Genomic DNA, 12419 nt, shown 5'->3' on the forward strand with positions numbered 1-12419 from the left:
TTTTTTTTTAAAAAATAACTTATTCTGCATTTAGGTAAATTTGTCCTGCATTTAGTACTCCCCACTCTTTTATGTATACACTTATAGCTGAATAAAAAGACTAATTGTGTATCTAGTGGTGTTAAAAACTAACTCAATTGCCCAGATTAGAAAAAAATCAAATTGAGTTTTAAGTATGAAAATAATAATTTAACAAAACTTAAATTTAAAATAGACCTGAGTTGATCCGACCTTACAAAACCATACACCCAACACCTCTACGCATAAGTGTAACCTTGAGGTCACAAGGTAAAGTCACGATTAAACCTAAGTCGAACTACGGAATAGCTAATTAAGCGAATTTGACCGAGGAGCTAGACTTTGTCCCGGTGAAACAAAGCACCCGAACGAACCCTCTTCACTTGGGAGAACCAGAAAATGACAGGACCTTTATTTTTCCGGCAAGTTCTCCGTTCTCCGGCAGCCGCCGCCAAATTCGAAACTTTCTACCAACAACAATGTCATCGTTTCACCTCCGCCGCCGTTAAACAGGAAACCCACCAGTCTACGGCAAAAAACGACGGCGGTGACGGTGGGAGAGGCAAAGGAAAGTGGGTGACTGTGCCGCCGTATACCTCAACCGTAAACGTCGATTCATTGGGTAGAAGATTAAGCCGCCGAGATATTGAAGCACAAAATGAGTCCATCAGAACGACGATGTCTGCTTTGAAATGGGTTGTTCGTTGTTGCCCTCATCTTCCTCAATCACTTGTTCAGAAACTCTTTCGTCTTAGACAGGTTTGTTTTTCTCTCTCTTCTTCAGAAATTATGAACTGCTACTGATTGTAATCTTTTGGTGGTTGTTAAAAAATCGATTTTTTTAATTATGTTTGATGTATGTGAATATAAGGTTTTTGTTAATCTCTTGAATCATGAAATTGTTTCATAAAGTAAATTTGGTGTAATGTTACTGACATTTTTACTTACCTCTTAATCTTGATTGTATTGGGGTGTTCTAATGTAATTATGTGATATAGTATATGTATCTAATTATGAGCCGTTAGGACAATGTGACAATTAATTCCAGACGAAGGGATTGTTCGTGATTGGTTTTAGCCTTTTAGGTGTAGGGAAAGATTAAAGATAGCACTAGAGGAAGTCGGGTTTGGGGGGAAAAGGGAATTTTTGGGAAGATTAATGCTTTAGAAGACTCATTATTTGAGGCTGTGGCAGGTTAGAAGAGACTGCATAGAAGGAGATGTGGACTGCAGCGGTGATGCCCAAGAACGCCGGTTGAAAAGGGTAATTTGAACGTGATTGCTCGTGCAGTCTATATGTTTCTATGATCATTGCTAATGATATTTGTTAAGTGTCTAATTCTGAGTAGTAATTTTGATTATTGGAAGGTGGGAGCTAAGGACTTGATGAAGAAAGGAGAGCGTGTTTTTCTTCCTATATCTGTTCAAGGATCATCACCTGTGAAGAAGCAGAAAAAGTATGAGTGCAGTGAAGAAGAAATGAACTTCATCCGCGGCCTTGAGTTGTATAAGGTTCTATAATGTTGACTTTGTAATTTTGACTGTTGTTTTCTGAGTTTCACTTGGATAATGACTTTTGGTATGGTGTAATTTCAGGATTCTGCTATTATTGCTATCAATAAACTCCCGAAACTGCCAGTACAGGTAATGTGGGCAGGTATAACATGAACATTTTTGCATTTGCTGCTGTGATATTTAAGAAACTATGCATCTTGCTTCATTCTTACAGTGATCAACATTCTTTAGGGTGGCATTGGGATCAAAAAGAGTTTAGATGAATTGGAAGCTACGTGTCTGAGATATGACTCCAATGAACCTCCCAGGCTGGTGAGTTATATTTCCTTTACAATTCTAACACGAACTACCTCTTTGTAAAGTGTTGGGGCAAAGTGTATACATCAAAGCTCCCTTTGTCTATCCCGCACTGGATGGCTGTTAGAAGTGATGCGGTAATGGTATATTGGCATTGAGTGGTCATGGTATCATGTAAATTGCTGTTGGTTAATGTCCAAAGTTTGGTAGAGCACATGGTGTGTTCTATTGTTTGTGACTTTGTGGTGTAAACTGCAAAGTCAAGAGGGAACTTATGAACTATTGTGTTAAGTTTGTGACAAAACGTATGAACCATTTTTCTTTTTGCATGAGGGATATGCACATGCATACCCATCTTGCGAACTGCGTCTGCCACTGCTTCTGCTGTAAGGGATGTTGTCTAAGAAGTAGTCTCTAGGGAAGGATTGAATAAAATGTAATGTTATAATTGAAGGAAAGTGGACCAGTATGTAAGATCTCAAATTATAAGTACTTCATTTGTATTGCTTGGAGCTTTGGAAGTAGTATTTGAAGAGCAAAAATGTATATTGGGAGCGTCAACACTCATGAGATATTTGTACACGACAATTTTTGCAGGTTATCTTGAATATGTGGAGGTTAGAAGCAGATGTTATGTATCTGTGGTTTAAGTCTCAGAACAAGGCTGAACCACTGAATCATCTATCATTTATTTAGTTGTCTTGCTTTCTTGTCTAAATAAGTCTGTTACTGAAAAGTTCATGTTTCTTTAAGGTACACAGACTCGATAGAGATAGTAGTGGAATATTAGTGATGGGAAGAACACAAACAAGCACAGCAATCCTTCACTCTGTTTTCCGTGAGAAAACTATTGGTACCCTGGAAAATGTAAGCTGTAGTTTTCAACTTAAGTTGTGTTCTTTCTTGACAGGCCATCGCTTAAACATTAACCTCAATCCCCCCCCCTCTCAAGTTGCTGTGAGGAAGCAACTGTCATAGCTAATAAGAGAGATGAAATAATTTTAATTTCAGAACGAGATTGACTGGGGGAAGATGATCCTACAAAAGAGATACTTGGCGCTTGTCTTTGGAGTTCCTAAACACTGCAAGGGATTGATCTCAGCACCACTAGCAAAGGTACTTACTCTTGTCATTAACCTCTTACATCTATCGTTTATCGTTTATATATATTCCTATAATGTTTCTTTAAACTTTTAACACATACAATACATGGCTCAAGTTAGCCTTTGATCAGGTTGTACTCAGCCTGTCTGTTGTTGTGGTGTCACTTATTCTCCATTACGGTTAAACTCCTCCTTTTCAGCTATAATATTACATTGTTGTCATGCTTTAAAAATGTATGGAAATTCTTCTCTTGTTGCTGAATTTCCACTGATCTTTTGACATATAGTGTATGTTAAGATGTCATTGATTAAGCCTATTGGAAAGGTTGTGCCTGTGAGGCAAACACACATCTGTTGGAAAGGTTGTTCTCTTATGGTTGCTGGACTATCATAGTTTCACACACACCATTAACACATAATACAGAGGCAAAAGATCGAATCGATTGATAATATTGAAAAGCAGGGGTTTGTACAAGCTAGCAACTTTAGGATGCCAATCTCTATTAGTGACTTTAGGTCACAACTCTCTGAAGGATCCACTCCCAAACTTCTGCCTCCTCTCCCCCCCCCCCCTATTTATAATAAAGCTTAAGACTACTAACCTAATAGTACTAGACTAGACTAGACTACCAATATTGCCCCTCCTTAGGTTAGTCTATTACATTCTATATGAAGTAGAATCAGCCCCATGAAAATTTTAACCCATATTCTGAAATAAGATTTGTGTTGAAAGAGGAGCCGTGCTGATCTTAGACCTGTGGTCTCACAATCATGTGTTAAGCCACTGCTCCATATCACTCTGCTTCGATGGCTCCCACACAGCAATATTGCTTTGGCCCTCCAACCCTTTTTTTTTTTTGGTTATGTAAAGTGGTGTTATGATATTAAAAAGGGTGTAAAATAGGTATATAAACATACTAGTACGGCAGTACCACACTCTTTCTAGTTGTAGTTTGTGTTCTTTTATATTGATGGATTCATCATTTGTTGATATGAATATATTCTGTTAGTTGTTTTTTTTGTAATCCTGATACAATGGAGTTTACCTGCCTATCAAATATTACGAAAATTGGACATTTGGACCTGCATACATTCTACTTTTGTAATTGTACATATCATTGCCTTGTGTAAGCACTGTTTTTGAACTGGTATTAGATTATCATTCTGTTTTATCATTGCACATAAGCTGAGATCCAACCCTCTTTGCTCCCCCCCCCTCCCTTTCCTAACCATCATATCTTCACATCATCTGACTACTATGTGGTGGTTGTGTTTGAATAACTATTAGCGCTAGTAATTGAGAGTCATCAATTCACTTGTACTTCATATTATTTTAGGTCTTGGTAGATGATGGAAAGTCAGAACGAATTACTATTGCAGACCGTGCTTCCTCATCCCAGCATGCTATTACAGAGTATAGAGTCTTCGAGACTTCTGATTATGGTAAATTATTTTTTTATACATTTTTTAGCATAAAAGGTTTTCGTTCTAACTGGATTTTGTTCTTGTATGCTGTTCAAAGAGGGGACTTATGAATTTGAGGTGATTGTTTCCGGGCTTGGACGGGAAACGTGCTGCCGGGCCTATACTTCATTTTTTGTCCAACGGGCTAATTGTAGCTAACCCGAGCCCTTTTATGCGGGCTTGATAAATTGTCCAAGCCCGCTCTATTAACGGGCTGGGCTTGCCCGCGGGCTCACGGGCCTAAATTATTTGTTTTACATATATTTAACACTAATTATTTTTTTTTTTTATATAATTTACATATGCTAATATTATTTCGATTTAGTTATCTTAAAAATTCTTGATCACTAATGATACTAGAAAAAAACATATTTAACTTGTGACATATGTTAGTGAAAAAAAGGAAAGAATGAACTTATTTAATACAAGTATAATGATTAAATATAAAATTCAAATAAATAGTTGTAGCTAATAATAGGTTAGAGTCCAATATAGTCTCTTTGTATTTATTTTCTAAAATATACTACATAATCAACTAACTAAAAAATCATTTAACTATTTTTTTTTTGAAGTAAACGGGCCGGGCGGGCTAGCCCATGGTACATATTGTCTTGTCCGTGTCCGCCCATTTATATTAACGGGCCGGGCGGGCTAGCCCATGGTACATATTGTCTTGTCCGTGTCCGCCCATTTATATTAATGGGCCGGGCCTAGCCCGCCCAAATTTCCAATTTTTTCAAAATGGTTGTCCAAGCCCGCTTATTTTGCGGGCCGGGTTGGGCGGTTTTAGCGGGTTGACCCGTCCATGAACAGCTCTCCGAATATATATCGCTGACATTTTAATTTTCCTGATAATTTCCCAGGGTATACATGGTTAGAGTTATGCCCAGCCACTGGCAGGAAACACCAGGTAAATTCTGATGGACATCTTTACTCCTGACTATGGTCTTTACTCCATGTCAGGATTTAATTTAACATTACACCCATCTATCAAATTGCCAAATGCAGCTTCGAGTACATTGTGCTGAAGTTTTAGGTACACCTATTGTTGGAGACTACAAATACGGCTGGCAAGCTCATCGGAGATGGGAACCTTTAGCACCAAGTCCCAACGAGAAATTTGTTGAAGCAAAACCAGATCCCCTTGGCCTTGATTTAGAATTCGGCAGCATCACTGAAAAGCAACCCCATTTACATCTGCACTGTAAACAGATGGTTTTGCCGAACATTTCTCTCGCTCTTGATCATGTCTCCCCTGATTCAGATTATGACTTCTCTAAGTTGGAGAGCGTAAACTTGGTAGCCCCCTTGCCATTGCACATGCAGAAGAGTTGGGACCTTCTGAAGTATCTTGCTCAGCAAAGTTCCTGATCATCGTTCATTAGTAAATGGTACTCTCAACTTCTCTAATTCTTTCATCCATTTTTAGCAAACCTAGTTAATGTCATGTTTTCGGCTTATATTATTTAGTTTTGCTTCTGATAGAGATTGCAATATAGCCTCTAATGTGTTGATTTCCTTCTTGGTGTTACACAGTCATGATTCTTTTCTAGAGTAGGTTTAGCAAAAGAAGTGAGATTGTAGCAACTTCTATGTAATACATTTCAACCTTATCTTTTTACATTGAAGCATCTCGACCAGACCTTATGTAAAATGAAACAATATTTACTTTTAAAACTCTATAGATATTATACTCTCTCGGTTCAGATTGTATTGATTCAGATAGAAAAAATTGGTCAATATACGGAGAAACAATTTATTCTAGACGGAAGAAGTAATACATTAGCTGATAAATGTTTTAGTAGTTTTCTTTACGATCTACAAGGGCGAAATCTGAAATGATATTATATCCACAACAATGTCAAAATTACATGAAAAGCAATATTGATGTCGATATGAGATGAGAACAGAAAAGCAAGAAAAAAGTTGCTGGGTTTGAACTTGAAGTGCAAACATTGTAATACGGGGTGCCATCTTACCAACCACAACAGTGTAAAATAGCGCAAAATTGAGAGATTCAGATTGAGTGTCAAACAACTGAAGAAAAGTGCTCGAATTATGGGCAGCAAAATATCATTTTCACACCTACCCAACTTTCAAAGTTAAGTATGGTGGGGTTTGGATCTCGAATTCTTTCCTACTACTTTTCCTTCTTGTTTATCTTCGTTATATCTTGTCTAGTCAATTTTGATATACCTAAAAATTTGTGGCTCTCACACCTTTTTGTAAGTTCTTGTATGAGATTTATTATGTCTCTATCACTAAGCCTTTTTTTTTAAAAAAAAAAGGTATATCACTAATTTACTGAAAACAATTGAACTGGACTGATTGGAGATGAACTGGGCTGAAATGAATTGTTTATAAGATAAGGAAATTTAAAACTGAATTGAATTGAATTGAAATTAAGCTGAACAGAACAAGCCATAAGCCATTGAATGCCTAATTCTTGGTGGATACTCAAAATATTTTCTTAAAAAAAGACTTTGGCAATAAACTATGATATAAATATATGTGATTCATTATAAATATTAGTTAAAATTCATTATGTCACTTGATAATTTGGTGAAGACACAAAATATATGAATAATAAGACTTTGACAATAAACTATGGTGTAAATATATGTGATTCATTATAAATATTAGATGAGCTTCATTATGTCACTTGATAATTAAGTGGAAATCCAAAATACATGTATAATAAGACTTTAAAAAAAAATATGTCTCTCTCACCATGTTAGATGCTTCGAAATTGACTTTTTCATGTTTTGGTGAAGTTAATCATGAAGAAGAAGAACCATTCATGATTAGACCATTCTACTAGAGGTAGGTAGCTATTGAAGTAATTAACTAGAAAATCTCCCATGCATGTAAATAAACATGAAATTCTCCTAATTTGTTTGCTATAGATAGAGGTAATGAAAATATGTGCTTGCCCAATTAGGTAAATAAACCAGATTAAGAAATACTCTAAACTAATCTTCAGTTTGAATCAACTTCCTCCTACAATCCTCCTTATAACACATTATAGTGCCGAGATTTTCACTAGACTCTAGTGACCATTGTGTTACTTTATACTCCCTTAATTAGATTTCTACTTCTCTCTATTATGTGAGGAACAAATGCTAGAAATAGAATTCTAATTAAGCGACGGAGGGAGTACTATTTATCTAAAGTTGTCAGATATTATGGAGTAATAAGTAAGGAGTATTAATTTTTGTTTTATAAAAAAAAATCAAGAATGTCAAACTAGTATCAATGATTGTGTCTTTTTATATAAACTATTACAGAGTACTTTATACTTCCTCTATTTTTTTATAGTTATGACAGTTTGACTTTTACACTATAAAAGTTTTTCACTTTAATTAGCTTTAATAATTTATACTTAAGCAAGTATATATAGTCACGTGGAATCTGATTAAATATGTCTCGATTTAGACTATTTTAACATCAAATGTTTATAATTTTTACATATTAATAATTAAGGATATTAACAATTGAAATTATGCATCAGCAAGCGTGAAAAGTGAAGTATAAATAAAACAGAGAAAGTATAATTTTATCCAGAATGACTTGTTACGCTCAATCATGGCTAGGTTTCTTGACAATGACGACTAAGTGACGCAGCAACCTCAATGGAATTACCTACCACAAAACCACCTTCTTTAACGTACAACCTTTTAAATTTGCCGTGAGTGCGCTTTGGCCTATTTAAACAATTATTGCTGATTTTGCCCTCGTTTCTTGCTCTTTTGCTACCTTCACCAACCTTTTAAAAACAAAATCGTATTTTTAAACATATTTTTATTCTTTTGTTGCGCCTGTCTATATATAATAATTTCATAACTTATCTACCCTTTTCTCCAGTATATATTCCCACTTCTAAGCTCCTTTCTACTCCCACCAATAATATATCAACAACTATAAATAAGAACTCATAGTTTTCTTCAAATTTCACTCTAAATATTTGAAGGAAAAACAAAAAAAAAAAAGGTAACATAAGATGGGTAAACAAGAATCAGAAAGGGTGATCAAAGGATATGCTGCTAGAGACTCCTCGGGTATTCTCTCGCCGTACTCCTTCCCTCTAAGGTACTCGATCTCGACCACCCTCAAGCATTTGTTTTGTTATCTATATGATCCCGGCTTATGATAAGTTGACATGCTAAAAGGGTTATTTAAATTTGAATTGGATATCGCTTTGTTTGTTGAACTGAACGGAATTGAAATAAATTTGTTGATTAGACTCGATTTATTGATCAAAACTGAATTGTTTGTGGATTTGATAGTCTTTTTCAGAATACGTGGTTGATTTTTCGTGCCTAAACATCAAATGTATTAAGCAAAGAACTAGTTTACGTATCTTATTGAGTAATGGTTTTGTGGACCATAAATAACTTAATGATTTTGCATGTACTATAATGGTGAATCTAGAATACTAAGATTGAAGGGGCACTTAGTGAATAATAACGTAGACAATAGATATTTATATTATCAATCAATATAACATAATTTTAAACCAATAAAAAAAAAATTAAGTATTTTTGGTTGGGCCCGTGCCAACCAGGCACCCACATAGATCCTTTAGTGCCATAACTTATACTTCGTAATTTTTTTTATCCTTTAATTTTCATATTTTCAATAATTAATCCAAGTATATACTTCATATATATTTTTCAAATATGCATGGACAAATTATATTTTGGCAAAGTGATATAACAAAAATGGTTAATGTGTAAAACAGGAATACAGGAGAAGAAGACGTATACATAAAAGTAGTATCCTGTGGAATATGTCACACTGATCTTCATCAAGCCAAAAATGATCTTGGCATGTCTCGTTATCCCATGGTTCCTGGGTTTGTATTCGACCCCCTTAACTTAAATCTGTTTTTCGTCCTATGTTTTGATGATTGTACTTTGTACCATTAGTTCCTCTATTATGAATTCATTGTCATGTTGTTTCAATCCTCATGAAATTGCTTCACGTAAAAGGAGACTATGCCATGACATGACATAATATGAATACCATATTATAAAATACGAAGTATTAGAACAAAACAATATAGATTTATTTTGATATATAGAGCATAAACACCCATCATGGTTATTAACTTAATTATAAGTTTTAGGATCTTGCTTGAGAGATAATTACATAATTTAAAAGTTGGTCATCTTTAATCAAAAGCGTTTTGTTTTACCAAACTTGAAATGACATGCTCCGCACCTAATATAGGAATTTGAGGTACATGTTACTCTAAAAAATTCTATCTTGGACCCATTCATCACCCATAACTTTGAAAATATATGGTGTATTGTGTACATGAAGTCTTACAAATCTTAAAAGTTTATCTGAATTTTGTAGATTGATATAATTAGAAAAGTGAATTATTAGCACTCCCACTTTTGACTCCTAATTAGTTCGGATGTAATAATTGGTTACAAAACTGATTCAAATTACACTATCTACGTGTCCTTAGTATAATTCCTCACTATAAACGTGTCAATGATTTTAGTATTATTTATATTTTAATTAACTGTTTTACACTATGCAGACATGAGGTGGTGGGTGAAGTGGTGGAGGTTGGGTCAAACGTGAGCAAGTTCAAAGTAGGTGATTGCGTCGGAATTGGGGTGATCGTCGGATGTTGTAGGAACTGCCACCCTTGCAAGTCGGAAGAGGAGCAATATTGCAACAAGAAGATTTGGTCTTATAATGATGTCTACACTGATGGCAACCCCACGCAAGGTGGCTTCGCTACTAACATGGTGGTAGATCAGAAGTACGCTATACTAATTTAAACTTGAAACTCCATAGTCGATTGGACTTTCATTGAACTCTCCTAACTTTTCACGTGACAACTAATTTTGGACACGCAATAATAACATAGTAAATTTAACATAGAAATGTGTTATATTTCTTGGCAGATTTGTGGTGAAAATACCAGAAGGGATGGAACCAGTGCAAGCAGCCCCACTATTATGTGCAGGAGTAACAATATTCAGCCCACTAAAACATTTTGGGCTAAACAAGAGTGGGCTAAGAGGGGGGATATTGGGCCTAGGAGGTGTGGGCCACATGGGAGTAAAAATAGCCAAAGCAATGGGCCATAATGTGACAGTGATAAGCTCATCTGATAAGAAAAGAAAGGAAGCATTGGATGATTTGGGTGCTGATAATTATGTGGTTAGCTCAAATGCTGAGAAAATGCAAGAATTGACTGACTCACTTGACTATATTATTGACACTATTCCTGTGTTTCACCCACTTGAGCCTTACCTTCCTCTCTTGAAGTTGAATGGCAAGTTGATTCTAAATGGTGTTATTAATACTCCTCTTTCTTTTCTCACCCCGATGGTCATGCTTGGTAAGTCTCGAACCCTTTTCTTTCATAACATTTTTTTATATATATAAAACTTTTAATTATTCAGTCTTGAGGTTCATGATGTTGATATATATAAATTAATGTTGAGGGTTCTTAATTATATAAATAATACTCCGTACCTCTGAAACCAACATTTCTTCTTTAGTGTTATTATTAATTCCATCAAAATATAACTAAACCTCAGATTCGTCTATGACAATTACAAACATCATTTCCCCACACTTTTACTAGATTTACAAAATATTTTAGCCGTTGACTTGTTATATGATCTAAATAAGATATGGTGTCATGTCAAGTCATTCTATTTCAATTGGCATACATTAAGCAAGGCTATTTCAACAATTACGGCTAACTTAAATCAATTACATGTTGTCATATCACATTGAAACTAATATAATCTCATAATCCAAATAGATACAAAGTATTGTTCAAAGTTAGACCTATGTCAAGATAACAACTATTGGGTGAAATATTAATGACTAAAACTTCTAATATAATGTGACAAATGACTAATGCGATTTTAATTGACAAATTTGAATTTTGTACACTATGTTTCATTTTAAGTAACGTGTATAATATAGTATGGTGACAAATAAGTAATGTGATTTTTGTACTCTGTGTTTTAGGGAGGAAGTCCATCACAGGAAGCTTTATAGGAAGCATGAAAGAAACAGAGGAAATGCTACAATTTTGCAATGAAAAAGGTGTGACTTCTCAAATTGAGATTGTTAAGATGGATTACGTTAACCAAGCTATGGAAAGGCTTGAGAAGAACGATGTTCGATACCGGTTCGTTGTTGATGTTGCCGGAAGCAAGCTTGATGGTTAATGAATTTACTTTTGCTCCATGAATTGACTTATTCTGTTCGATATTGAGAGAATACTCCTCTGAAATATGGTGTAGTTTTTCTTATGTATGGAAAAATGCAAGAAGAAGAGCTGTATTCTGCCTGTAATTGATGAGTGACACTTTTTACTTGTTTATTTTCTTTTTCTTCTTTTATGAGCTTTATTGTATTCTATTTTGTGAAGTAATACAATGCTAAAATGTGGTGTTTGTAAACTGATTTTTGTTTTTTTTTTTTTGTAAATGGGATTTAATTTAAATTTGTTACCACAGAATAGTAACTAGTAATGTAGTATGCCAAATCACCAAAACTATACATTTGCTTCTCAACCGGCCAAACCACCACCATAAACATTATACACCAAGCCACATCCATAACGCAGCGACCACATCCACCACTAAAGCGAGGCCCTTGTTGTTGGCAACCCATTGGCGGATGCAAGGGCTTTTAATATTAAAAAAAAAAAAAACTTATCGAATTATTTTTGTTATCAAATGACCGCATACAAATTTATTAAATATTTTTTCTAGATTTGCCATTATGGCAACTAGAGCTATCAAAAGTTGACCCACTTGAAATATCGACTCAAACCTCATTATTAACCGACTCATCTGAGCTCGAAAAAATGGTGACCCTAACCCAACCTGACTCGACCTGAAACCAACCCAAAACCCGAGTTGACCCGAGTATGTGTGACCCGAAACAGAACATGAACTGGCTTGGAGATGACCCGACCCGAATGTAACCCGTAAATTAATGACTTGAACCGAACCCGACTTGAACCGAAACCCAA

The 12419-nt window shown here is 35.1% G+C and overlaps 2 protein-coding genes across 2 annotated transcripts; both read left to right on the forward strand.

The window, feature by feature from the left end:
* Positions 1 to 259: 259 nt before the first annotated feature.
* LOC110716482 (RNA pseudouridine synthase 4, mitochondrial-like) lies at positions 260 to 6168 on the forward strand. The gene is made up of 10 exons (XM_021895114.1): positions 260 to 777; positions 1213 to 1281; positions 1386 to 1529; positions 1614 to 1661; positions 1764 to 1844; positions 2583 to 2696; positions 2841 to 2945; positions 4270 to 4375; positions 5260 to 5306; positions 5405 to 6168. The coding sequence occupies exons 1-10, from the start codon at positions 418 to 420 to the stop codon at positions 5765 to 5767; spliced, it is 1437 nt and encodes a 478-aa protein (XP_021750806.1). The 5' UTR covers positions 260 to 417; the 3' UTR covers positions 5768 to 6168.
* Positions 6169 to 8138: 1970 nt separating this feature from the next.
* LOC110716510 (probable cinnamyl alcohol dehydrogenase) lies at positions 8139 to 11845 on the forward strand. Its single transcript, XM_021895144.1, has 5 exons — positions 8139 to 8485; positions 9138 to 9251; positions 9948 to 10175; positions 10321 to 10760; positions 11405 to 11845. Exons 1-5 carry the CDS (start codon positions 8397 to 8399, stop codon positions 11605 to 11607), a joined length of 1074 nt encoding a protein of 357 aa, XP_021750836.1. The 5' UTR covers positions 8139 to 8396; the 3' UTR covers positions 11608 to 11845.
* The last annotated feature ends 574 nt before the right edge of the window (positions 11846 to 12419 follow it).

Source organism: Chenopodium quinoa, unplaced genomic scaffold (genome assembly GCF_001683475.1).
Source record: "Chenopodium quinoa cultivar QQ74 unplaced genomic scaffold, ASM168347v1, whole genome shotgun sequence".
NCBI classification, from domain to species: domain Eukaryota; kingdom Viridiplantae; phylum Streptophyta; class Magnoliopsida; order Caryophyllales; family Amaranthaceae; genus Chenopodium; species Chenopodium quinoa.

Excerpts from the sequence above, each read along its gene's own strand:
- LOC110716482 (XM_021895114.1), top strand. The coding sequence starts at position 418 with ATGACAGGACCTTTATTTTTCCGGCAAGTTCTCCGTTCTCCGGCAGCC. Across the intron at positions 1,662-1,763 it reads TCCCGAAACTGCCAGTACAG|GGTGGCATTGGGATCAAAAA; the intron begins GTAATGTGGGCA and ends AACATTCTTTAG. Across the intron at positions 4,376-5,259 it reads CTTCGAGACTTCTGATTATG|GGTATACATGGTTAGAGTTA; the intron begins GTAAATTATTTT and ends ATAATTTCCCAG.
- LOC110716510 (XM_021895144.1), top strand. The coding sequence starts at position 8,397 with ATGGGTAAACAAGAATCAGAAAGGGTGATCAAAGGATATGCTGCTAGA. Across the intron at positions 9,252-9,947 it reads CGTTATCCCATGGTTCCTGG|ACATGAGGTGGTGGGTGAAG; the intron begins GTTTGTATTCGA and ends TACACTATGCAG. Across the intron at positions 10,761-11,404 it reads CACCCCGATGGTCATGCTTG|GGAGGAAGTCCATCACAGGA; the intron begins GTAAGTCTCGAA and ends TCTGTGTTTTAG.